The sequence below is a fragment of the Corvus kubaryi genome, unplaced genomic scaffold, assembly GCF_017639235.1.
Source record: "Corvus kubaryi isolate FWS band 111438036 unplaced genomic scaffold, C.kubaryi_AGA036_p1.0 66, whole genome shotgun sequence".
Classification (NCBI taxonomy): domain Eukaryota; kingdom Metazoa; phylum Chordata; class Aves; order Passeriformes; family Corvidae; genus Corvus; species Corvus kubaryi.
This window is the reverse complement of record NW_024582054.1, coordinates 29,369,460-29,397,133: the sequence shown is the minus strand read 5'-3', so window position 1 is coordinate 29,397,133 and position 27,674 is coordinate 29,369,460. Positions and strand designations below refer to the sequence as shown.

General features: G+C 45.2%; 1 protein-coding gene and 1 long non-coding RNA gene across 2 annotated transcripts; both read left to right on the top strand.

Moving 5' to 3' along the window:
- Positions 1 to 2,520, top strand: HSPA2 (heat shock protein family A (Hsp70) member 2). The gene has a single exon (XM_042048411.1). It carries the CDS (start codon positions 232 to 234, stop codon positions 2,134 to 2,136), a length of 1,905 nt encoding a protein of 634 aa, XP_041904345.1. The 5' UTR covers positions 1 to 231; the 3' UTR covers positions 2,137 to 2,520.
- A 117-nt stretch (positions 2,521 to 2,637) lies between these two features.
- LOC121673996 lies at positions 2,638 to 26,300 on the top strand. The gene is made up of 5 exons (XR_006019392.1): positions 2,638 to 3,544; positions 12,389 to 12,453; positions 14,620 to 14,684; positions 15,184 to 15,294; positions 26,010 to 26,300. It is a non-coding gene; the product is annotated as an uncharacterized LOC121673996 (long non-coding RNA).
- Positions 26,301 to 27,674: the final 1,374 nt, after the last annotated feature.

Sequence of the window (27,674 nt, the reverse complement as noted above, 5' to 3'; positions counted from 1 at the left end):
ATTGGCCAGACCGTTGGGGGCGGGCAGCACCCGGCGGCTCGCGGGGGCGATTGGCCAGAAGACTGTTCGAGGGGCGTCCGGATTGGCCGTCAGGGTTCTGGCAGCTTCCAGAAGCGGCAGCGGCGAGTATAAAACGGGCGGCGGCGGCGCAAGCCGAGCATATCGCGCCGCGGCGGCAGCGGGAGCGGGCGGGGAGGGCACGGGCGAACAGCAGCACAGAGAGCCGACACCATGTCTGCCAAAGGGCCGGCGATCGGCATCGACCTGGGCACCACATACTCCTGCGTCGGTGTCTTCCAGCATGGCAAAGTGGAGATCATCGCCAATGACCAGGGTAACCGCACCACACCCAGCTATGTGGCGTTCACCGATACAGAGCGCCTCATTGGGGATGCTGCCAAGAACCAGGTCGCTATGAACCCCACCAACACCATCTTTGATGCCAAGCGCCTCATCGGCCGCAAGTATGACGACCCCACCGTGCAGTCGGACATGAAGCACTGGCCTTTCCGTGTGGTGAATGAGGGTGGCAAGCCCAAGGTGCAGGTGGAGTACAAGGGGGAGATGAAGACCTTCTTCCCAGAGGAGATCAGCTCCATGGTGCTCACCAAGATGAAGGAGATTGCGGAGGCCTATCTGGGGTGCAAGGTGCAGAATGCTGTCATCACAGTCCCGGCGTACTTCAATGACTCCCAGCGCCAGGCCACCAAGGACGCTGGCACCATCACTGGCCTCAATGTGATGCGTATCATCAACGAGCCCACTGCAGCTGCTATTGCCTATGGCCTGGACAAGAAAGGAACCAGGGCTGGAGAGAAGAACGTGCTCATCTTTGACTTGGGAGGGGGCACTTTTGATGTGTCTATCCTTACCATTGAGGACGGGATCTTTGAGGTAAAGTCCACAGCTGGGGACACCCATTTGGGTGGGGAGGACTTTGACAACCGCATGGTGAACCACTTTGTGGAAGAATTCAAGCGCAAGCACAAGCGTGACATCGCTGGCAACAAGCGAGCGGTGAGGCGGCTGCGCACGGCTTGTGAGAGGGCAAAGCGCACTCTTAGCTCCTCCACGCAGGCCAGCATTGAGATTGACTCTCTCTTTGAGGGCATTGACTTCTACACTTCCATTACTCGTGCCCGTTTTGAGGAGCTCAATGCTGACCTCTTCCGTGGCACCCTGGAGCCAGTGGAGAAGGCTCTGCGTGATGCCAAGCTCGACAAGGGCCAGATCCAGGAGATCGTGCTGGTGGGTGGCTCTACTCGGATCCCCAAGATCCAGAAGCTGCTACAGGATTTCTTCAATGGCAAGGAGCTCAACAAGAGCATCAACCCCGATGAGGCTGTGGCTTATGGCGCTGCCGTACAAGCAGCTATCCTCATGGGAGACAAGTCTGAAAACGTCCAGGATCTGCTGCTGTTGGATGTCACCCCTCTGTCCCTGGGTATCGAGACGGCTGGCGGAGTGATGACTGCTCTCATCAAACGCAACACCACCATCCCCACCAAACAAACTCAGACCTTCACCACCTACTCAGACAACCAGAGCAGCGTCCTGGTCCAGGTGTACGAGGGTGAGAGGGCTATGACAAGGGATAACAACTTACTGGGCAAGTTTGACCTAACAGGTATCCCCCCAGCACCCCGGGGAGTCCCCCAGATCGAGGTCACTTTTGACATCGATGCCAACGGTATCCTGAACGTCAGCGCTGTGGACAAGAGCACGGGTAAGGAGAACAAGATCACCATCACCAATGACAAAGGTCGCCTCAGCAAGGATGACATTGACCGTATGGTGCAAGAAGCAGAGAAGTACAAAGCAGAGGATGAAGCTAACCGGGATCGGGTGGCAGCCAAGAACTCCCTCGAGTCCTACACTTACAACATGAAGCAGACAGTGGAGGATGATAAATTGAAGGGAAAGATCAGTGACCAGGACAAGCAGAGAGTGCTCGACAAGTGCAAGGAGGTGGTCTCTTGGCTCGATCGCAACCAGATGGCTGAGAAGGAAGAGTACGAGCACAAGCAGAAAGAGCTGGAGAAACTCTGCAACCCGATCGTCACAAAATTGTACCGGGGAGATGGAGGGGCTGGGGCAGGCGGCTCCGGCGGCCCCACCATCGAAGAAGTAGATTAAAGAGGACTGAAGTATAGACTGGTTTATGGACAGTCACTCCATTCTTTGCTTTGTTTTTTTTTCTAACGTTTAAAGAAAACGTCCTTGCCGATAACAGAGTTTATTCTGTTGGGTGTGTATAAAGGCAGATCTGTCAGCTTGGTTTTGATAAGAGGGAAGGCACGTCCTGCTTTATAAGGTTAGTAATAGACAAATTTTGTTAATTCAGATACAGCTGTTTTTACTCTGGATGTTTGTCTCTGTTTCTTCTAAAGTAACCACTTGACTGTTGCAGTTGAAAAGTTCCAAGTTATGCATGAAAACCTTTACAGAAGATAAAAAAAAATTTGCCAAATTTGGCTTCTGGAAATTTTGGTAATAAATAAAATGTATTAAAAGCATAAATCTATCCTTTTTCTCCTCTCTATGAAGGGGCAGTAGTGGGGTTGGGGCGGGGGGGGGGGGGGTGAGGAAGGCCTTTCTGGTGGTGTCTGTGGCTCTGGGTGGTGACAGCAGTGGAGCAGGGGGGTGTTGGGCTCCGGAGGGGTGGCTGATGCCCCTAGAGTGGCAGTGGGAGAGAGCATGGGGGCTTCCTGAGGGGAGCCCAGTTTGGCATGGGCCCTGGGGAGGGGTGTCCTGGTGCTGCGGTGCCCCAGCCCCGTGGCAGGGGCAGTGGGAGTGTGGCTCCCGGGATTTTGACAGCAGGGAAAATTTCCCCGGAGTTGCGTGCTGGTGCTGTTTTCGGGCAGGACCTGCTCTTACCCACAGCTGGTGTCAGGGGCTGCAGTTCCGTGCTTGGGAATGCATTTGTGTGCGTGTGGCTGGGAGAGAACAGCGGGGAAATGAGGACAACAGAAATAGTCCTGCTTGGCAGGTGGTGGGGCTTGATAAAATAAAGACCGGTTTGTGGACAGCTGTACAAAGTGCTGAGTTATTCTTGGGTTGCTTGTGTGCACACTGAGCTTTCAATACTTACAGTGAGTGTGTTTTTCTCCTCTTAATCAAAAGTCGAGTTGGCAAGGACACCCCCAGAGCTGGGAGTACTGAGTGAGGAGCTTTTATGCTGAACTTAATAACATAGGCAAAATCTGTAGTAGTTAAACTTGTCTGGCTTTGCTGCAAACTGTCTGCAGAGCTCTTCATTTGTATAAGAAAGCAAAAATCCTAGCAGGCAGCGTTGGGAGTCCGAGGCGCTGCGAGTTAATGAGCTCTCCTGCAGCAGCCTGATGGCACGCACATTTCGGATTGGCTTGTCCTTTAAGGGAAAAAACTGCAGAGCAGTGGGCAGCTGAAGGGAATCGGCTGCCGTGTTTTGGTTTGTTGCTTGTTTGGATGTCGGGAGTGTTGGTGTCCTGGGAACCGTGGTTGGTGCTGCCCTGCCAGCTCTCCCCGTTGCAAACAACTTTTAGGACTTTGATTCCTTAAGCTTGTAAGTGTTGTATATTTAAAAAAAAAAAAAATCTATAAAAAGCTTTTTGTGACAAGAAGGAAGACAACAATAAGGATGTAATGCTGGTTTACTACATGGATTTCTCTCAGATAGCTTTCCAGCGCACTGACTGACTGTGGATTTCTCTTCACTGGCTACAGAAAGGGGTTACAGTCATCACAGGGGGGAATGTGAAGCGTGTAAAAAGCTTGTTTGATAGCTGTTGTTGCAAATGACTCAAAACCACTTTAGGTCTATCGAGTGATTGGCAGGTAAATGTCAGTGCCATCGCAGTGAGATTGGAGAAGTCGATTGCATCAACTTCAGCACCTGCTGAGGGCTTCAGTGAGATCTCCAAACACTGCAATCAGGCTCTTGGTGTTCAGGTACATAGCATTTTCCTGGCTGTGTCAAGGTACGCAGCCTCTTGATTTCCAGGCTGTAGCATGTAGAGGACTCGTGGGAATGAGAAGATACTGTGACTTTTAACTTTATTTTTCCCCTAGAAACTAATAGGTAAATATGTTTATGAATGCCACTAGATTATCTGTAAGTGAAAACTTGTTGCTGCAAACTGTAGTACTGTCAGATAAACTCTTTCAAACCAAAATCCCACTACTATGGGATGACAATAAGGCATACGTAGCACCCATTTTCATTGTAAATGCAGGTTGAACTATTTTTTCTATTAACCAACTGGTAATTGCCCTTGCCACATAGTTTCCTTTACTTTTCAGCCCTTGGTTTGCATTGCTCAGCGTCGCTTCCCAGTTATTAAACACAATTTTTTGTTATTTAAGTGTATTGCAGAGCTAATGTAGCTAAATGCACGCAGCAGACAGTTTGTCACACGCCTGTGCTGTTGTCTGTCCTTTCCTTCACCTCGGCCACTGCTGCTCTGTGCCTGTTCCATCAGTGAGGCAGGCAGGGAGAAGAGACCAGAGTTGTGGAGTCCCCATCCAGATGGTGAAAGTGGCTGAGGACAACAACAGGTTAACACTGGGAGAGTTGTATTCTTTTTTTCCTACAAAAGAGATGTTTTTAGGTGTGACACACCTAAGGTTGTGTGTGGGGTATGTAAAGGATTGGAAACTTGTGCTGACTTACATGCTTGGGAAAAGATTTGTAGTCTCGAGGCACAAAGTAGCCTTTAAAATATGTGAACAAGCCCCCAGAACGCAAGAGGCAGAAAACTTGAAGAGCTCAGAGCTAGATTCCTTGCATTCATTCAGTCTAGTTTATAAAACAAGGAATAAATTCAAGTTGGTTTTCAGTATGTTGTGCTAACTGTAGAGTGAACTCTGATCCTCTAAGTGGAAACTTCGCACTGATTCCAGTAGGTCTCTATCCTCCCCCCTCCCCTCCCCAGTTTCTTAAAGAAATAAAGTCAATTTCCCAAATGCTGCTCCCCATTTGCAAATAGGTGCATTTGGTGTGTACATATCGTTCCGGGGAGCAGTTGCACATTTCAAATGAATTTGGCAAAGCCAGGAAAGTAATCTTGTCTAAAATCTGCAGTTTCATTGCTTTTGCACTCAGCGTCTCTCATCCTGTGCACTGTCCTGACTCACAGGAAAGCCAGCTGCTCCTGTCAAAATCCTGGCCCTGAGTGTCTGAACTTTGCCATGCTGCAACAAGGCTGTGCAAGAAAGACAAAGCCCATACGGGAGAGCATAAAGTGCTTGTAACTTCCTAGCCCTGTGCAACTCCTGTATTAACTTTTGATGGCTCCATATGTTTTCTGATTGAGTTTGGATGGCATTATTTCAAACAGAGGAACACCCGTGGCGTTAATACTGGAGAATTTAATCACCCGGATTCAATCCCTAAAGCAAAGCCATGCCTCCTGCGTGCGGTGCAGGTCGCCCTGCAATTCCCCACCGTCGCTTTGCAGGGGAGAGGGAAGAGACAAAAAAAGTCAAAGCCGAAAGCATCACTAAAATAAAGTGCCGGTGTGAGAGCCCTCGGAGGGAGCTGAGGACAAGAGAGCTGTCTGAGGGCAACCCACTGGGGAGCTGAGACGTGCTCGGACAGGCTGCGTCCACCCAGCCGGCCGGGTGAGTCAGCCCGGCCCCGCCGCCTCCGGAGCGTCTGTTTGAATTTGTGCGCACAGGACTTGCAGACAGGCTGCAGCCCTGCTCATCCCTTGTGATACCATCTTAAAGGCAGGCATGAATACATCCCAGCAGCCTGCCTTTTTATCTCTCGGGAGGCGCTGCGTGGAGCCCTGCAGGCTGGGTAGCATTTCTCTTGGGAGCTGCCTGTCATTTAGGTTCTTGGAGGTTTGGGGCTCTGTAGGGTGCAGCCAAGGTAGGAGATGAAGGGTGTCGGGACTGCACCATAAAGTTTGTTTTCCCCATTGTGAGCCACTCCTGCAGATAAATATGAGGAACAGGAAGAAAGGGAAAAAAATGTTCAGGGAATTCACATTTCCAGTCTTGGCACTCACATTAAATGCAAGGTATCACATTAAAAAACATGGCTTACACCCAGCATGCATACTTAAAGCTCCTTTTTTTCAGTCTTGGCAGTGCAGTGCAAGGTAATAGCATTTCAAACTGGACTTTTCTCAAAGGTGTTCCTAATTTCTCCTCCTTGGCCCTGTGCCTGGCATGAGTTTCCCTTACTGTGTCCCTTTCGAAAGCACACGGTGGTCTAATCTCTGCTACGTCAGGTACTCTGCACCTTGGCACACAGGAATCCTGGGATGTTAAACCAGCAAAGCATGTGGATGCTCTTACAGCAGCAGAATTATGTTCTGTAGTTGTTCATCACAGGAAAGTTATCACCCCTCCCTACCCCACAGCGAAACAAGTTATGCTAGTAAAGCTTCTCTAGCACACCTATGTGGGTCAGGTATCACATCTCTGCGCCGCTCTCTTCCACATATTTATGCAGGCAGAAGCCTATAGCACAGACCTGCCTCTAGAGCAGATTTTGCATGCAGCAGCGTGGTGATTATAGAGTTGAGCAGGCCAGCATTTCCAGATGCAACAACATATTTCACTTCCACATATGAAACAGCAGTATTAAAACCCCCTGATCCACCCTTGCATGACCCGTTTGCCTTTACTCTCTCCTGCATCAAGAGGGTGGAGACAGAGACAAGCTGGTTCCCCTTGTCATCCTAATAACAGCACCAGCCTGGAATTTCAGAGAGGGGAGAAATTTCCCTCTAAGAGCCAACACTTTTTTTGTAGTCTTAAAGAAAATCAAGAGTACAGGAAATTTTCACTCCTTTTCCATTGCTGAAGATATTCTCTCCCACCATTCAGGAATTGTTTTTTGTATGTTGGCCTCTGCAAAAGTTGACAGATTTCTGTTGCATCCTGGCCCAAGCAGTGTGAGTTTGTTCTTGCCCATGCTTAGGTAGCAGTTGGCAGCACCTGTACCTTACCTGCTGGAGCAGTTAAAAATGTCACTGCTCCAAATCTTTTGCAGGTCAGCAGGTAAAAATCTATATTTTGAATAGGATTAAGGAGACAAAACCAGTTCCAGAAGTGGCAATGCTATGTACTTCAGGCAGGATTCTATAGACACCTCATTGGATTTAGGAGGTCTTGGTTGCCTTTTTATATTCACTGCTAAGCATCATGAAATATTCTCTGTCAATCCCTGTAAGAGCTGCTGCACAGTTGCACTGACAGTCTAGCAATCACATGTCATGGATGAAAGCAGCATTTCTTTTTGCCAGGCTGTATCTAAAAGTGTAAACATATTTCTTTCAAAACCACGTTTATTTCTCAATTGGAAGACTCCTTATTTCCCTGCTGAAGACCTCATTCATTTGCATTTGTGTTTGCAAATGTTCCTACACAGCCTGGTTAAAGAAATTTGATGGTAGCTAGTCCTTAGTCCTACCCTCAGCACTACAGGTGGGAAATAACTTGTTTAAAAATACTGATAATCTAAAAAGTCTCTGTAATGCACTAAAAGCTAAAAGTCAAGTTCTCTGCCAAAATTTCCTTCAAATTTCCTTCAAAGCTCACAGAATTGAATAGAGAAGATCTTGTCTATAGCACTTCTATATTAAGTTTTCATCTTTTTTCCCCTATTTCTATAGCAGGGAGATGGTTATTATATCCTGAGAAGAACTAGAAACTGGGCTATGAAGTTTTTTTGTAAGGTTCCTAGATTTCTGAGCACCTCAGAATACAGAATCAAAACAAAATTTTGAAAAAACTTTTTGAGTGTGAGGTATATTTTAATACTTCTTCCTTTCTGTCAGAGGCACTTTAATGACAAAAGGTTGATTGTTGGGGGTGCAAGGCTGTGTGAAAAGGGCTGACAACTGCTTATGATCAATAATCTCATCTGATAAAACCATGCAGAGGGAGCAATGGCACGAGGTGTTCAGTAAAAGAACGTGCAGCTGGTTTTTCTGGCTTTCCAAAATCAGACTGCCTGTAAGCAGTGCCAGGCAGTCTCTGCCTCCTGAGTTCCCTCAGAGCTTCGGTGTGGACTCAGAAGCTGATTCTGCCTTTGCCTATGAACACCTTCAGCCAGTTTGGAGCTGTGGATGTGGCCGTGAGGCCACAAGGCTCCGGTTCTGGGACACGGCTGGGGCTAGACATGAGGTGGACTCGGTATCTCTCCAGAAGTTACAGTGCAGCTACCAAACTGCCCTCTGCTTTGGATTATCCAAGGAATGCACTGTTCAAATTGCTGAAAAAAGGGAATTAGGAGCTTCCATGTTGCACAAAACTGAAGTGAAAACCTGCACCAATGTTCACAGTACTTCGCCCAAGGACAGTATTTATTCCATTCATACAGCATGATCCTGTTTTTAATGAGCAGGCAGAGCACTTGGCAGGTAAATGGTGTAGTCATGGGCAGTATTAGCTACTGTGAAATTGAAATCTGTGCTTGTGTGTCCAATACAAACAGCAGTGCACACACGGAGTCTAATATTCCCAGAGAAACCAAGGCTGACATTTAACTGCCCCTGGGAAAAGCAGAGGAAATTAATACGGTGGGTATGGGAGACAGAGGCTTGACACAGCAAGAAGAAACAAGAGGCAGAGAAGAGGTGGATGACTGGATGGTGAGTCAGTGATATTTTTGTTGAGTTTATGCATTTGTTTATTTTCTGGGTGTGATATCCAAATTAAACATTAGATATACCTAAAGAATGGGTATATATACATATTGTTGAGTGTTCCCAGCTACTGGGATGCCCATGGACGCACAAAAACCACAAGAAACAACACTAAAAGAAGCCTATTAAGGGTTCAAGGTCAGTTGTTCAGAACTATGACAATTGGAGCAAGCCTGTTTCTTGCTTTCTTTGTGCTTATGCCTCATAACCCAGTTTTTAATTATGCACTAACAGGTTTTTTTTTTTTTTTTTTTCTTCTGTAGGGCACCTACCTCAGTCAGTGCACAAAATGGGCAGTGTAAGCTCTAAGAAGGTTGTAGTTCCTGGTTCAACATACACCTTATTTACTGTGTGCTGTTCAGCCCCAGCTCTGAAGAAGAATTATTATTTAGGACGCTGCCTGTGGAACTTGTCACTATCACATCTTGAGTGCTTCACATTATCTATTTAGTTTTTACCCCTCAGATGTATATAATTCCCACAGAAAGAAGGTGATAAATTAGCAAAAGCCAAATGCCATGTATCTATTACGGCATCTTCCACTGGAAATGCCAAGGAGCTTTTTTTTTCAGAGAGCTTAGTGTTACGCATTTCTTGGACTGTTTAAAGCAGATTTCCATTACAGAGGAAGGTTTTTCTCCCCTGCTTCCTGCACTACACACTGTAGTGTACACTAACACAGGCAACCCTGGGTATCTGCAACACATCCCTTGCTTTTACCAATTCTTTTAGCATGACTTTTACTGGAGTCAAGGTGGGCCAGTGGTCTCCTGAGGCTGATGACAGCCCCACTCCCTAAAAATGAGCCACTGAGCCATCGGTTCCATACATTCCCCTTTCCCCTGAGCCTATTTCTACAGTGCTGCCTGGCTGCCATGGATGAGATCTGAGGTTGTTCCCAAACCTGCTTCTCTCATCCTCTTAAATATGTAACTTGGCTGCCAAGTCATAGATATGTACTTGGCAGGCGGCAATAGCAACTGGAAACACAACATACACACAGCAATTGTATAAAAAAATGGAAAGAGATGGCTGGAGAGAGCAGAGCCAGAGCAGAATTTTCAGGCTGTTTTGAAATCCTAGCTTACCTTCCGTGGACTGATTGTGTTTGCATGGATACACCTCTAAAGAGTACTCACAAGATAAAAGATGCAGTGTCTGGAAGGCTTTGGAAATAAGGGAAGTTAGGGACAGGTTGCTTTATGGAAATTTTCTTTCCCCACATTGTGTTGTCCGTTTGTTCTTCCACGTGGTCATGAACAGCTGTGTTACTTTCAGGAGTATTTTCCCTAGTCAGAAACTACTGCAAAAATTACGGATGCCATTTTTAAGAGGTGGGAGCACAGGAAATGTTCCTTCTGTCTTACTGACCTGACCTGACCTGTCTAAAAGTCTTAGATCAGGTATTTTCATCCTTTCAAAGTACAAAGTAGTGCAGCAACATTTTCTTAGGTTGTAGTTGACCCAGTCTGTTGCAAGGTGTGGTCCTTCCCTCGTCCCCTTACATTTATCTACATCTCCACTGGCTCTGACTCCACCATGAACTGATGTAAAATGCTAACCCAACAGAAAGCTTCTCATTTATTTTTGCTGGATGACTACTTTTGACAGTTTAGGGAGCCGCCTTGCTCTGGGGTCAAAGATAAAGAATCAACACAAAGGTAAATGATGGGAAAATTTTGATGGGATCAAGAATGCTTCTTCCATTAACAACTGGCTCTTAGGCTGGCTTATCTGTAATATGAAAACTCACCCTTGATGGAGACTTGACTTCTATTGGCAAAAAGTGCTTTTGTCAGCATGACTTGTACCAATTTTGGGTGCAATACAAGCAATACCAGCTATACACAACACTGCCCTGCTGTGAATGATGTGTGAGAGATTCTCTGCTTGAAAAACCAAATGCTTCATAATATCCCAAAGATTATAAACCTCAAATTAATTCCCTAAAGTGACCTGCCTTAGTATATGGGAGTTACTTCCAGGTGCAGCTTCCAAATCTTGAGCTGACTGCTCGTGTAAGGACCTAGGTCATGCCACGTACTTGTGCCCTGGTAGATATACTTTGAAATCTTGTAAAGCCCAAAGCTAAAGAGTGTTTAACATTCAGAGTGCTGTCGCTGCCCATAACAGAAGAAACAGAACCAGCTGCCCTCACTGCTGCCAGTCCTGGGAAAACCAGGAAAATCTCTGCAGCTCCTGACTGTCAGTGCCGCAATAAGCATAAATGAGTGGCTGTGGAGATGTTGTCACATGGAAAAAAATTATTTCCTTGTTTGGACTAAAATGATACCCAGGGAATATGCTTAGCAGAGCTGGGGAGGAGCAGAGCACATTGGCCATGAGTCCCAGGGCCCAGAGCAGGCTGCAGTGGAGGGTACGTGCTGGGATCTGCAGTTCTAGGGGACAGCAGATGGTCACCTTAAGCCATAAGCAGTGTCACCTTATCCCCTTCACTCCCTTTCTGTGAGCCTCCTCAACTTTCCCAGCTCCATCCTGTTGCTGCTGTTGATGTTTGCCTCTGTAGCAGATCCCAGGGGCCACAGGAGGCCCCATGGGTGGGCAGGGACCTGTCCTGCTGCCCCAGCACAGTGGTTGGGGACAGTCATTCAGCCGTTTTCATTAGTGAGAAGCAGCTGAGATGTATTTTGAAGACACAGGGGTGGAATTTCTCCTTCCTGTGGTGCGCTGGTAGGTCTTGCTAAGCTGGATTACCACCTTTCCTATTTTTCTTTCATGGCTCATAATCCCTTGTGCATAACATAAAGGTACAGCATTTGTGTGGACCTTTTCATCCAAGAGTGGTAAAACACCACGAGAAAGCTGGAACTGAAGACTAGAACAGGCAAGCTGAAATAACCACATTTTGTCAAAGGATTAGAGCCATGATTTCCTCATATTCATCTCTGTGGTCTAACCACGGCATGGGCTGTGGGCTGCTGACTTGAAATTATTCTGTTGTCCCATATCCAGCCTCTACTACCAAATTAGATTGAGTAAGAATTTGTGAGAGCCTTGTGGCTGCCTGGCTGAATAGTACCTGGCAAAAAGTCACAGGAAAGCTTAAAGTTTCACTCGGTTTAAATTTGTAGGCAAAGGGATTTCAGCAATAAGAGTCATTTTGTTTTAAAGGTGACCTGCAAATAATAGTTAAGGGTTTGCAAGTCTCTTGTTAATTAAGAAGGGAATAACAGACCTCATTTATTTCTGGGGGATATTTTTGTTTGGAATTTTAAAAAATGTATAGATGCTGTAAAATGCTGTTACTAGTAGTTTTGTCCAGTGTTCCCTGAACAGCCTATCTGGTGTTTATTTAAAGTTCTCAGCATATCAGGAACATGCATAATATATTCCATCTTTAAGCAAAGGTTTCCTTTCTCCTGATACTTAGATTCTACAATTACATAAATATTATTAAAAACTCAAAAGCAATGTGTTGTTTCATGCCCACTTCCATTTGATTTCTCAGCTTTTACTGATTCACTGGCAATCAAAGAACTGATGTTCTTTAGCGAACTTCCCTGAAAGACAAAAAATGACAAATACACATTTTTCTTTCTTACACTGGCAACCTTTGAGAACTTCTGTTGAAATAACGCACACACAAACAACATCTGGGGGAAAAGCAGGCTGAAGAATGATGGAAAGTGCCCAATATGCACAGAATTTGCATTATAAATACTTTGTTGGGCTGAGAAATTGAGCATAGATTTATGACATGCATTCTATACACTGTTTTCTTGCAGATGATAAAACCGACTTGAGGTGTGTGGTACTGGAAAGCTGATACTAACACCCTTGAATCTGCAAGGTAAAATAATGCTGTTTGGTTTCAAATTATGCAGCTTTAGGCCTTGATAAATGCAGCAGTTCCAAGTAAAATCAGTCCAGTATTTTTTTTTTTTTCCCAAGCATCAACTGCAGGACAAATTCTTACATCATGCTAATAGAGTAAAGGAGAAATACACATTTACCCCTTACTGATCTCAAGCGGAACTACAGAGGGACAGCTAAAATTGTGTGTCGTGTGTCAAAAATGTGCCCCCCACCCTGGGGCGGCAGTGCTGGATTGCTGGATGCGAGGGCCAAGTGCCACCCCAGGTGTCCACAGGTGGAGGGCCACAGAGTGATGTTCCCTGGTGTTGTGTATGACTCTGCAGTGCTGGGCACTGGAGGACTGCAGACCTTTAGGGAAACCACAACTCTGCAGAGGACAAAGTGCACCTAACTCTGCTTTGAATGTCTGTGGCACGTGTGGATTAGGGCATTATCAGGCCTTTTAAACCATCAGGGGAAAAACCCCCGCAAAACCTAAAAACACCCAAACTATCCCCCCCTGCTCTTTTGTCAGGGGCAGGGAGCAGGTGGAGCGTGGCAGCAGTGGGTCTCTCACACCCTGCCCGCTGCTGCCTCCTGCCCTGCTGGGCATTTTCCAAGCTTTTGTCCGGCTGGAGCCAGGCTGCTCACCTCTCTCCTGGTCACACAGCTACAGCAGACACCTTTCATGGTCTGTGTCTCAGCAGCTTCAGCTGCTCCACTGGGCTTGGGAATGCTGCTGACTCTGCCTGGCCACTCTCCAGGGAGACGTGCGAGCTCTGTGGTGACCTCTGCCTGATCTTCCCTCAGTGATCCCAAAGAAGAGCTCTGGAATGGAGCAGTTTGCATCTGAAATCTTCCTAAAGCCACTTGAGACACTGCTGGAAGGGTTTATGTGTCACAGGGCATATGGGGCAGGAAGCAGAGCAAGAGGACCCCCACAAGCCCCTTTGTTCTTTGCTTCTGTATTCTTGAAAGCAACATCTCACCTTGGCCTCACCACAACCCAAATACTTTCTTAGTGTCAGCTAGAGGCCAAAATAGATATATCTTCATGTTCTGGGATGTTGACCTCTTTGTACTGCTGCTAGTAATTTAAAATTATACTGCTGCATGCTCATACCCTGTATTTCAGCTCCAATCCAGCAGCTGATGAAAACCTCAAGGAAGGAAAAAATGCTCTTTTTCAGGACATGCGTGTTAAGACATTAAAGAGGTATTTCAATTCTACTAGCCTAGCTCAAAAAGAAACAAGATCATTTGGGTGGGAATATTTTCACCCATTGTGTGCGGATCATGTCTGAACAAAGCACATGAAGCAGGAAGCCAGCTGTCATTTCAACAGGGTGGATGAGTGGTCTGAACACAAAAACAGAGCCAGACATGCCTGGTGTTGAATGCTAGCTCAGGCACTAACTTGGTCTGACTTTCGTAAAGTCATTCAGCATCTTTGTTGCTGTTTCCAGATCGCTCACAACGAGGTAATAATTCTCATCTACTCCAAAGAGTATTGTGAAGTAATTAATTCATCTGTGTAAGGCACTTCAAAGATTTATTATTATTATTATTATTATTATTATTAATTTTATAAATTCACAACATGGTATAGCTGACTTTCATCCATTACTTAAAACCTCTTTGATCTAAATAATACAGTCGCAATTTATTATATTAGCAACTAAAAGAGCAACTTCAGACACAACCTTAGAGGTGAAATATCCTGTTTCTCTCAACATCCCCAGCCTGGTTTGTAGTTCTAACAGTTGAAAGTTAGTTCAGGATACCTGCCAAGCACATTTCACTGCCTGTCCCTTTGAAACTGTGTGCAATGAAGAGAGCATGTACCAGGCAGACAATATTCTCAGACTGGAATTAGCACTGTGCCCTTGAATGTTATATATTGGCCAACCACCAGCATCTTCCAATCCAAGAGGATTGCAGTGCCAGGCTCCCTGAGAGAAGGCTGGCTGACAAAGGAAGAAAATTGCATAGGCTGTCCAAGTGGGTACAATGTGAATACGTGACGTTGGATGATGTAAAATGTGAGTAATTGCTGGTATTTCACATCAGCAAGGCATTGCCTCTACAAGTTAGAAACTGTTTCTGCTGACACTAGCAATTTTTTGAGGAAATACTGTTTTTCTCCTCTGTATGCTTTCAGATGCTGCTCTGCTTTTGAAAGAAGCGAATGACTCACATCACATTACCTTCTGTAGCTGGTAGGAGGTATGTCATGTAGAGTTCGTTTTGAGAATTGTGTGTGTGTAGCTGGATGTGGAGGGACCTCTCTTCTGATTGAGAAGCAGAATAGGAAATATTAGAGGTTTAAAATCTCTCAGCTGTGCAGTTCAGTGGGAAACAACACTGAATTCATGTTGTCCTGAACACATGCAAAGAAATAATTCTATCACCTGCTTGAAAGCTTTCTATTCTGTTATCTAAAGGAAGGTGAAGTGCAGAAAATACGTTTCTTGGAAATAGGCCTGGTAATACCCAGTTCAATCCACTCTTCAGCATTTTTATTGGACTGTCAATAATTCTCTAAAAACCTTCAGAGTCTTAGTGTGGGGTGGAGTGCTTGCTACAAATAGGTCTCAGCCATTCTGCTAATATTTGGTATAATGCAGCCCTTGAGCAGAGACTTTGTTTTTTCACATAATGGTCTGGTGGTGTCTCTGTCTGCAAATCTGGAAACTTCACAGTGACCATTCCACCTTCTACTTAGGAGTGAGAAACTAGATGAGTTCCTTATGGCCCTGCTCTTCTACCTATCTTTTCACCTGAGAAATTACCTGCCCTAGAATTACCTGGAAAAGGAATGCAGATCCTTGATTTTGTGAGTACATTAGGGGTGTAAGTACACAGAGCTTGCCTCAGCAAATTTGAAATCATAGATCAGTCTTTTGGGTCAGAATCAGTGGGATTCTGCTTATGAGCAGGAGCTGCTTGCTATATTGGGATATATGGGATACTACGAAGACCCCCTGGTGTCACCATTTATGTCCCCCATCTCCCTGTCCTCCATGACCTCCAGGACATAGGCTCCTCTGGCTGTGGAGAGGCAGATTTTCTGGTGAGGTTTGAACCCTGCTTTGCCCCAGCCCTTCCCTGTGTGGTGAGTTCTGTTGTCCATGTGCCATCATCTTGAAAGGGAGTCCCTGCTGCAATGGGGCCACCAAATAATTTGGGTCTGCAAGACTATACTGCAGTTTGGATAAATAATTTCTACTACCACTGATGTTAAATCTCTGTGAGTCCCTTGGACCAAATGACCATCTCATAATGCCCTTTCCCAGGACTAACATTAGCATCCAGCCATTTCTGCCTGCAAAACAGGGCAGCAAATAGTTACAACCGAGTCTGCTGGGTGTTAATTTGTGCCGTGGGTGACATTGCTTTAAGACTTTATTTCTAAATACTTTGCAAAGCAGGTTCTGGTGACTCTTAGGTGCTAGAAACATGTTACAGCATGAGGAATAAGTGCTAGGAAAGCAGTTCCCAAGTGAGGGTGTGTGACCACATTTGCTGCCTTGCAGAGTGGAAGTGAGGATGCCAGGGGAACAGATCAGGAGCTGCTGTGTTAGAGGGTTATGTGCCTTGGGAGAAAGCACTGCAGAATTACATGCCCTGATTGTAACAAACTTCTGTGATTTTCTGGAGTCTGTAATAGTTTCTGGAATTGATTCCCCATTTTCTTAAAACATCTAATGATTACTTGCTTCACAGTTCATGAAGCCTTGGTATAAAGATGGGCAAATTTATCTGGATGGAAGAATAGTGTTGGAGGATTGTTGTCTCTAAGGAATTGATTTGTTCTGCATCCATAGATTTACAGGTGTTTCTTTCATTGCTCAAAGAACAATTTATAAGTAATGAAAACCATCAGCATAGTTCAGTACACAAAGGTCATAGACTCAGCCGAGGTGCTCTGGGCTGCAGTTCACAAAATGATTCCCTCGCTCTTGGCTGGTACAGGACAAGGAGGCCACGCCATGGGTCATGACACTTCACTGTATCATTGGCTGGTGTGGCAAATGAAGCAACAGACTGAAACAAAGGGGAGTCTGGACCTATTGCAATATAGGGTTATGTTTCCTGGATCAAGGGACCTCTGGGATCAGCTATAAGCTACTGGACAAACCCTGCCAGATGAGACTTTTCACTGCCTTGTGCCATGCAGTGCTCCCAAAGAGAGTCCTGCCTATTGGTGGGAAACAAATACTGACTGTCCTTTTCTACAATAGGGCTTTATTTAGATTCATTACCATCCCTGAAGGGAAGTGCTTGCTTTCAGTCAGGATTATCTGAATGGAGTGTTAAGAGAAGATTAAAGAACAGACACTTACCATACAGAAGCAGGAATTCAGGATATTGATCTACTGAAGTATAACTACAAGTAAGGAAAATAAAATCACAAAAGGCAATTTTAGGTCCTATGTAATGTTGAAGTTCAACCTTAAGTGTTTAAGTGTCTTAGCTGAATTGGAGAAGCAAGGGGATGTTAGTCATGCTGTGAAGAGCTTTCTGGTATTACATCTTCTTTCCCTATTCAAGACCTCCCATTTCTTGTTATCCACACAGTCTAATTAGAAAATTATATGTGCTATATTTCAAATCAAATGTATCAAGGACTGTCTTTCCCCTCCTGTGGAGTAAAATTCTGGAATGGTCTTCCACTAGGAAATAGTGGGGCCAGGCAAGAAAACGACAGTGTTTCTGAAGGTGGAGTTCTGAGAGCTTGTGAAAGGGATTTCGTAACTACAGAATAGAATCAGAATGACATAAAATTACACTTGTGATAAGAATCCTTGGGTTTGTGATATGCTGACGTATTTGGGCAAATGTGGAAGAAGATTGTGTAGTTGTTTGTTTTCCTGTATCTATCCCTCATAAATCCCATGCTCACGGCTGTTGCTAGTGGCCTGCTCAGGAAGAAAACTCCTCCTCCTTCCTCCAAGATATAATTTAATTTCAGAGGCTCTTTTGCTTCCCTGTGTAGTGCTGGCAATGTGCCACAAGGAGAGACAGACTGGAGGCAAGACATGCCAGTACCATTTCAAGTTTCTGGTTAGTGATGCCTGTAATTTGCTCCCAGTTAAACCAACAGACAGATTACTTGGAGACAGGGCTTGGTGACCTGCCTAGTCCTTTATCAGCCTCATGCTCCCCTATGACAGGCACATCCAATGCTGTGCAGTCCTCCAGCAGCTCTTCTTGTAGGCCCAGTGTGATAGCCTAACAACACAGAAAACAAAGCTGGTTATTCCTGCTCCTCGTCAGTGTGTTTGGGGGTTCCTGCCATGTGGGCTGCCTATTTGAGAGGATTAACTCATCTTTTGGGTCTAATTTTGTCCATAATGAGCCAGACCTGATGGTCTGAATAGCTCCTCAGCTGTCCTGAACCTAAACCACTGATACTTGTAGAAGTATCAGTGTCCACAGTCCTCAAGGGACTCAAGACCATCTAGGCTTCAGAATTCATTGCTTCTGTGCATCAAACTGTCTTTGGAAAATAAAGTATTGGAAGAGGTTCCTGTTAAAGAGCGTCAGGATGTATCTGGACATCTTTCACTTCTTGTGACTTTGTCTTTTGTTGATGCCCTGCTGATTCTTTGTAAATCCAAGCCTGAGGCTTTCACGATTTTTTTCTAGATTCAGGAAGATCTTGTAAACTAACTTCAAAAACAACCAACTAGTTTTCCAAAGCAGTGAGCATGAGGCATTTCCCCACTGGAGACAGCTTGGGAAGATTCATCTCTGAAATATGTGACTCTAAGAACAAAAACTCACCAGCGGTGGATGAGACATGAATGGAACAAGGGCTATTATTTCTGTCCTGCATTTTCTTTCTCCTTTAGTTTCTGGTTCTGCTTCCAACCCTTTCATGTCTTTTGGGGGAAATCTGCAGAATTTTATTAGCAATTATCCTTGAGAAGCCTGGAGTAATTGTTCTAATTTATTAAGGAAGGGTTGGGTAGGAAGCTTTAGAGCTCGAGCCCATCAAGGAAGGGCAGATAAAACCAACTCTCCTGCCTGTGAGAGGAGGCTGGTAGCTTTTAGGCCAGCAGCACTCCCAGGAACCGGCAGACAGTCGGGTGGATTACAGGGGAAGCAGAGGAAATAGAAAGCTCTTTGGCTTGGAATTTCCTTAGTGTTTGATCTGAATTGGTTTAAAATACAGGCTTGAGGTGTCAGCCGATCCTGTTTAGAGGCGGTCCCAAAAGCGCTTCGTGCGCCTTTTTGAAGAGCAGTAAATGGTGACTCTGGGAGAGCCAGACCCACAGCTCCAGGCCGCTGGTGACAAAGCCAGCCCTGGGGATTCCTACCCCCAGGGCTTCTAGGCTGGCTTCAGGAAGGGCTCATAAGCCATGCAGGATCAAAGACAGCAGCATGACGGGCTGTGGGCATGCAGCTTATACGTTGCGTGGGGCAAGAAAGACTGTCTGGGCCCAAGCCCCAGCCCCTGTGGCCCCACCAGCACTGCCCAGCTGCTCCAGAGGCACCTGAACCCAGCTCCAGAGGGATCCCTTCATGGTGGTGCCAGCAGCATGTTGGTTTAGGTGCCTAAAATCCACACTTAGTTCTCAGGAATATTCACTCTTTCTGCATCCCTACTATCCAGAGCCCCTTCCCTGAAAACACTATTGCCTTTTTGTTTTAAAAATGACTGTGATATTTCAGAGAAGATGTGTTGGTGAAGTTAGGGGTGTCCAGGGTCTACGTTGCCAAGGTGTATCCTCATCCTCGCACAAGGCACAGCACAGCAGCACCACACGCCCAGTGCAAAGCAAGCCCATCCCTTCTGGGGACTCTGGCTATGTCAGGGGCCTCTGTAGCCCAGGGTCAAGGTCTCTGTTGCAAGGTCTCTGACACAAGTGAATGCCCAGGACAATAAATGTCCTGTGAGCCAAGGAGTCACAAAGACCTATGGGACCATGAGACAGAGAAGTGTCCTGATCTTCCTGCAGCTCTAGCTCATCTCATAACCAATTCCAAAAGAGTTTCTGGTGAGCTGCTGACAACTGATTTGGCCACAGTCAATTGCAACAGAGCTCTGGATACCAGACTGGAAAGCTCTAGCCCTGGTATGCAGAAGTGTTGCTGAATACACGGAGTGGAAAACTTTAATGGGCTCAACGTGAAAGTGAGCAGGGCAAAAATCAGTGGAGCCCTGAATCTTACCCCTGCCACTTCCACTTAACTCAATCTTGAAAGCAAATCATTGGGTGCCTGCTGGTTGCCATTTATGCCTGCATAAATTTTCTCTTATACCAAGCCTGAGATAGTATAAAGACAAGTGTAGCAAGGGAGGGAGACCATGTACCTGAACAGCAGCAAGCGCAGGGAGTAGAGGTAAGAAGAGGCTGTGTTTGGGCATTAGAAGTGCAGGATCCCCCCTCTGAGTGGGGAAGGTGGTGCATGGCTATTTCAGAGTGGTGGAGACCAATCAGGCTTCAGCAGCAATGGTCCCAGCCATGGGCTGAAATGGGAGACAAACTGGTAGTGAGATTTAAAAAGAACCTGAAGAAGGCAGGAGATAATGAGAGGGTGCTTGAAAAGGGAGAGAAACTAAGGGAATGATGAGGGCAAGAAAAAGGGGATTTTTAACAGGTGATGAGGATAGTGTGGTTTAACCCTGGCCAGCAATTAAGCACCACAAAAAAAAAGGTTAATGGAAGGAAAACGTAATGACAGAGAGATCATGCACTGTCCTAGTGTTAGGGACTCTTTCTTCAGCCATGCATATCCTCACACAGTGTTTCCTTTCCCTGGCAATACAAAGGAGCAGTCCCCACAGCACTCCAGTCCCTTGGGATCCTCTCAGAGCAGTTTCATGAAAACTTGCAGTCAGTTGGTGTGAAACTGCTGCCAGTCCCCCAGAGGAGTCACAAACGTGCACCTGCCCTCCTGTGACACAGCTCCAGGCAGCCTTGCTCCTGGCTGGGGTGGGGGAACCTGGGTTTCTTTGTAATCCAGAGGAGAAGGTAACCCATGAAATGATGGAGTCAAAGGGGAGCTGAAATCACTGTCCCAACAGGGCTTCCATTTCAGTGTGTCCCATACCACAGGGTGCTGGACACAGAATTAAGAATGTGTTTCTGCAGCATCCTGACACATCAGCTCTTCACCAGCCACTGTGTGAGCAGCCTTCTCTGCCAAATTCTTGCTCCCAAATCCAGATTAGCAGAGTCAGCCTTCTCTCTTGTTGGACAGGGAGGGTCATGACAGCATTTCATTACTTATTGGGTGGCCCTAATGTCTGTGTTTAGGAGCATCAGTTGGAGGAACTTATTGCAATAACTTGGATTCAAGAGCTGGATGCAGCTGGATAGAGCAGCCAGTTAGCTCTGCTGCCTCCTCAGCCACTCATATTGCCTGGTGAATGGGAATGACTGAGACAAGCAAGAGATCTAGTGGTGAAAAACCACCAGCATGAGAGTGAAACTGTGTTCTTGAATATTTCCATCACAGTGGGGGTTGGAGGCTGGATTGGGTCAGGATGTTGGTGTCCAGGCTGTGGAAACACAAAGGCTGGAAAAGAGCTGTGTTTTTAAAGCCTTCATGATGTAAGGCAGGTGCTGTATGAAGAGAGGGCTCACTGAGTTACTCATAGCAGGGTGGCTGACTACAGCTGCCTTCAGAGTTAGCCTAATGCTGAGCCTGTTATAATATAGGGCACTTCCCATACTATGCTGCAATTATATAAACATAATCTTTTCCAGGCTGACTCATTCCAGTCTTAAATGTTATCTGGATCCTCCCAGACCATTATATGAACAGCCAAGTACAAGAGCTAAAGGACAGAACTGGTTAACACTCTTAATTATAAGATGGTTAGGAATTTTTTGAGCACACTTGGGTTTGCATGAAGTGGAAACTGTGGGGAAGGTTACTTTTGATGAGTTTGTTTTTTAACATGAAAAATGTTTAGATTAAAAAACTGAGACACTCTTGATGGTGTATCACCCCCAGTTTTACTGTATTTCCTTATAACCCAGCTACGGGTTCATGTTGGTGTTGAAGCTGTTGCTTTTCATTCCAATTCACCGTAGCAACATTTTAATGCAATCTTATACAATGTTGTTAAAGTGCTTTCTCTGCCAGATCTGCCAAATGTCTATGTGTTCATATGAAACTACTAATGTTTCATGGAAGTGTTTACCCTGAAATTTTAAAAAGGGATGCTTAGTTGGAGATCAGCTTAAACACTTACATGATTTGTAAAATGCAGCATTAAAATCCTATCTTGACACTGTTCCAGACTGGAATTTGAGAGTTCCTCCAGACCTGTTATTTGTATATGTTAGCATTAGTCCTTTTGTGCCTCCAATGCTAAGGAAGGAATAGGTGTGTCTGGCTTTCTCCTTTTAAGTTATGAGGATTGTGCAACCTTTCTGTAGTGCCAGTTTCCTTATGGGCATTTGTCATGATGGGAAAAATACAGAGTGTTCCCAAAGCTGCATCGATGGGGCAAACAGGGCTGTGCTGGCCTCCTCTTTCTTTTATGCATGAACTCACCCCGTCCCCTTCACAGCTCTGAGAAATCAATATTGCTATGTCAATTCTATCATAAATATTGCTGTGGTACGAGAAGCCATGATGCTTTTTGCTCACTCTTTCAAATTTCTTACAAGTCCTATCCTGAAGCTTGTTGCTCCAGGATGTTTTCCTGACCCTTTTCTGTATTTTCCTAATTAGCAACTGCGCCCTAGACATTGGAGGTGCCTCCTAGTTCAATACTTATTTTAGGAAACTTTACTTCACTCAGGTCTTTTGGCTTAGTACCTCACCTCAGGGAAGAAAGCACTGGGAGAAAGAAGGATGAAAACCCCTGGCCATCGTTGTTTTCTAATTATTAGGGCTATTTTCTGTTCCTGGCTTCTACATAGGTTTCTCTGCTAAACTAGGAGCTCAGCTCTCAGATACCACATGAGCTGTATAATGTTAAAAGGTGAATCTGGGTTTCATATTCAGGTTTAAGAACCTGGGGTCACTTTAGGTTTCTCCTCCCTGGTACTCTGAAGACAGAATGCTGTGCTCTACCAGAATCCATAAGGAACCAAAATCACTGGAGTTGTTTTGGGAGTTTTCTTTGGCAAAGGGCCATGCTGTGCATGCAGAGTCAGGCCTCTTTTCCCCTGTATATGTGTGAAGTATCAGCAGGATTGTTGATGGGTGCCAGGTATGGAGCTACATGGTTTTCTTGATCAAAAAATCAGTACATAGAAGTCCAGGGATGGTAAATAGAGCTAAAGGGCTGAGAGGTGTTGCTCTCATGGACTGCTCTGCATTGATATTTCTGGGGTGATGGCAGCTGGGGATGCCCTCAAGGTGTGGACCACTTGATGTTATCAGGAAGGTGAGGGACACAGCAGGAGTTGTTGAGCTGATGTGGAGAACAGCTTTCCTGTGCATCTGGCAGGACCAAGCCAGACCTGTGGGGATCTGTAGGTTAGCAGGGAAAATGTGCTTGCGTTTCCATGAGGGTGAGCTGTGCCATCTCCAGGAGAACTGAGTGGCTGCTGGGATGTGTGTGTCACCCTCTGCTTAATGGCCACTTCCATGATGGATGGTCATTTGGCTTTGTGTGACCATCTTGGGCTCAAGTGGGTGACGAGAGCATCTCTCAGGCTTCCACTGGGAAAATTGCTGCTTCTTTAACAAAGGCCCTTTGTTGTTCTTGGGCATGTTTTATATTTCTTCTTGGAGATACATCAGGCACCCCTTCCTGGTTTTCAACTGCATTGTCTCAGCGTTGTCCTGGCTTTGTGCCCCCAGTAACTCTGCTTGTTGCTCTTCCAGTGATGTCAGGAAGGGTTTCTTTATTGCCTTCAGTGGGAACTGGGTTAGATCAGCGCTGACCACTTTTGAGAGCCCCATGCAGAGAGCTCAGTCTAGATAGCATAGCAGGGGAGCCTCGCCTGCTCACCACAACCAGCTTTGTTCTCTGTCAGATTTAATTAACTCAGCCGTACAATATTTTGCATTTTCTTCTTCTGAGGCAACACAGAAGTCCCGTCTTTCTCTCGGACGGTGGGTGTCCGCGTGCTGTTAATGAGGATCTACCAGCAACAACTTTATTGCCCTGGTGGCATGCCAGCTTGGCATAGCCCCATGAGTCATATTCAATGCTCTGTTCAGAGAACTGAAAGGACGACTGCTGCTATTAATTTTGTGCTCTTGTTCGCTGCCTTAGGAGAAAAACATCATTGCACAAAGATCGGAGCTTCTTTGAGGTATGAAAGTCACAAAGATAAATGGAGAGTGTGACTGAGTGTCAGCCCAGAGCGTGTCCCTCCCTTGCACATACACCCAAATGCTCCTTTCCTTTTTTGGTTCCCCCAGTAGTGTATTTGTAGGGCAGAGTGCATAGAATAAAATTTTACCTCCAGGGCCTAGGTGTCCCTGTAAAATACCATTTCTTTGCCCTTCAGCCCACACCTTTTCCCCTTGGAGCTCTAAGCTGAAGAGTTCCAGTCCCTTGGTGGCTCTTGGACTCCAGACAGTTCCCACCACAGCCTGAGGTCCCTCTGGGAAGTCTGCTCTATAGATTTCTTCTCATCATCAGCCTCATAGTTTCATCTCTGTAGGTTAGAAATTTCACAGTCTTTCATTTCCATTGCCCTTGGAGACATTTCTAGATGCCAATAAGCTCCTCTGACCTGCCACATACAGCTCCATCAGCTGTGAGACTTGCCATGCAGCAGGGCTTCAGCAGATCAATACAGCACATCGGGGCCCAAATTATACTTTGTACTTCATAAACTGCGAAATTTTCCCTTGAAAGAGGGGAAGTGTGGATTCAGTTCCAAGGATACCCAGCAGCCCCAGTGAGGGCATCTTTTCAAGAACAGGCTTGGTAGAGATCAGATTTATTGGGAGTTGATTCAGCTTGTGCCAGGGATGACAAATGTTACACAGGAGTGAAAAGCCAGATTTTGTTTTTTTAAGCAGCAAGCAGACATGTGGAGGTGAGATGCCATGAGTTGGTACTTGGTAGTGATATTTTCCATGATAATAATGCTGTCATTCAGGGTGGGGATCATCTTGTCTATCTGCAGCTGCCCAAACACTGTCCAGTCAGACCTTGCCTTTGGCTGCCTCAACAGCCACTGTGGAATAAAGAAGCTCAGCCAGAGGGTGAATTGCTGCCTCTTGAGACAGATGTGTGTGATAGGAACCCCCACAGAGTGACTCATCCCATCAGTCTCTTTCCATTGATTATTGAGGGAAACTGGGTGGTGATCTCAGGTTAGACTAGCCAAGACTAAGCCAAACTGGTCAGAGTTGAGCAAGACAAAATCCATCTGAGCTCACCCTGTTTCTAGCCTCATCTGTCTGCATACCTTTAAAAAAACAGTGCTTTCAAATCTTCCCTGGTCTGTGCATGGATTTGGTAGTGCTGTGAGGAAGGATAAAACCTAAATTTTTCTCACTAGGAGAGAGGCCACTGGACTGAGGATTTGGTCTGCACAGGAGGAACAGGAGTGTGGGTTCTGAGAGGGCTGAGAGAGCCTGAAGCTTGCAGAGATAGTTCTCTTGGTTATTTGATGGCAAAGCGCCTACCACCAGTTGTAGTGCTTTGTTAAAAATCGTAAGTTTTCTGTGGAAAGGAAATATGTATTAACATAAGCTTGAGCAGAAATTAATCAAAACTTCTGAAAATCAAAACAAATTTATTTCCTTACTCATGATTCATTCCGACTTCTTCAGTCTTCTTGACTTTTAGTTTTTAATGATGTTCTGATCAGACATTAGTGATATACTTTATTCCAAAAAAGTCATTTTGTTACTACATTGCACTTCAAATATGCAATTTTGATGGTAATAGAAATAGGACCTTTTTTCCTGATTCATGCTAAACACAAAATCTTTCAAGCCTGGGTATGCCATAGGAGAGGAATTCCATTTCCCATCCAGCTGTGGTTAACAGCAATATCACTGCAGTACTTTTAAATGCAATAACTCAGGACTACTGAGTTATCAGTAAATCAGTTTTGCTCTGTTGAAGTGTATGGAAAGCTCCCTTTAAGACTTAAGTCTTCTTTTGCCTGGAAATGAGAAGTTAAGAATTGCCTTCATGAATGCTAGAGCACTGCACATGCAAAATCTTTAGACATGCCTACAGCACATGACCAGTGAGTCTGGTATTTCTTGAGAGCGTGAAATTTGCTGCAAATGCTCCTGTAATTGTTTTGTGCATGCTCTGGGATCATTGGGTGCATCCCGAGCATCTTGGCTTTATACATTATGTACAGAGAGTCATGTAATTGGTATGCAAAGGAACCAAACTCTCAGGGAGCTTCACTGGGATGTCTGCAATCCATGCTGTGTGCATGCTCACTCCAGACAGGAACACCACGGGTTTTCAAGGTGCTGAGGGTACAAGCATGGTTATTTGTTTTCCCCTGGGGCAGAGCAGACATCCTCTGCTAAGGGAGGCAAGGTTCTTTGCTGATTTACCTAAGAAACATTGCAAACCTGTACCCCTCTCTCCTGTTTTTCTTTTCTTCATTGTGTCAAGCAGATTAACATGATGTTTTCTAACAGGGCGGGCATCACTGGAGATCACTGTAGTAAGTTAAAATCCTCCAGGATTTTAACTCACAGTGGAGGAGAAGAGGAAGAGGAAGAACAAGAACAAGGACGAGTGGTTCCTCTATCCTGACAAATGACCTCAGTTTGCCACCCTGAGAAGCCCCCAGAGGAAGGCTGAGCAGTGGGAGCACTGTGCTCTGAAGAGCAGTGGCAGAAGGTGACTGCAATCAGAGCAGCTCGCAGCAGTGGTGTCTGTGTGACAGCGTGGTTTCACTTTGCTCAGTAAATCACTTTGAAATTGCAGCTTAAGATGTCCAACTCATTTGTCAGAGCTGGGGGAGTTTGACACACAAGGGACTGGGCTGGGTGACTGGAGATCTGGGCTGTAATTCCTGGTCCTTCATCTCAATGCCTTTGTTGGGTCATTTCTGAGAAGACTATTTTCCTGGCTGATTTTGAGAAGTGCTTTGGCACCTGCAGATGAATATGATTATTGATTTCAATGTCAACCCTGTTTTTCTAAAGAGTTAGCAAAACAACCAGGAGACATGACTTAGTACAGCCAAAAAATTGGTGAAATTTTGCTTCTGAAGGAAGCTACTCCAGAATTTCCAATATATTATGTTCACTTATTTTTTTAAAATTTCCTTTCCTATCTTTGACTTATTTCCTTGGATAGAATTAACCTCAATTAATGACTGTTTTACCTATAAAACTATCTGTACCTGCCAACTATTAAAATGTTAGCATGGAAATTTTAGCAAGGAAAATTTAGGATGAAATCCTGACTTGGTCATAGCTGCTAAGAATCAATGGAAAAATAATGGATGATTAAACAGTGGAAGAAAAGCAGAGGTGTAATATTTCATCATTGCTAAGAGGAGAAATTTGACATATTAGCGCCAATTTGGAAGTTTTTCATGAAAACATATCAATGCTGGATAAGAATGATACAATTTTTTTACCACTGCAATATATGGTTCTGTTTTTAAAAGGATGAAAATTTGCAGCACAATTATGATGAGAAATTTACCTCTTCTGGAGTAACCAATAGACCAGGGACTAGATCAGTTCTGTGGGATGGCCATGCACTGCCTTATTGAGACAGACACTTGCAGTGCAGGTTCACAGCTAATACTCAGTCTCCTCACTTAGACTGGCACATGTGATATTAATGCCTAAGTAGCATTGTGGCCTAGGTTTGTTTTCCATGTGTCAGGTGAGTCCTTTTACCATTGGATGAAGCTGTTGTGGCCTGCAGCTTCTCTTTAAGCTTTTCATTAGACATCCGTTCTGGTACGCAGCAAAAACATTTATATATAACCTCTTAGAAATTTCAGGGGATGGAAACCTTCTTCCAGAGAAGAATAAATATAAAAGATATATTTAGAACTGTGTGTGGCTTCTGTATCTTCCTCATATAAGTGATGGTACACTCTTTATCTCTGAGCAACCTGATCTAGTGCAAGATGTCCTTGCCCTTGGCAGGGGAGTTGGAACTATTTAAGGTCCCTTCCAACCCAAACCATTCTGTGATTCTATTCAAAATTAACATTTCTAGGTTATACCTTCATTTCAGACAGACAGGTTAGTGATCATATGATCTGAAAAATGGTGATGAGACCTTAGGTAGGGCTTTAGCTGCAGTTTTTCTGAGACTCTTGCTGGGTCAAAGCA

Excerpts from the sequence above, each read along its gene's own strand:
- HSPA2 (XM_042048411.1), top strand. The coding sequence starts at position 232 with ATGTCTGCCAAAGGGCCGGCGATCGGCATCGACCTGGGCACCACATAC.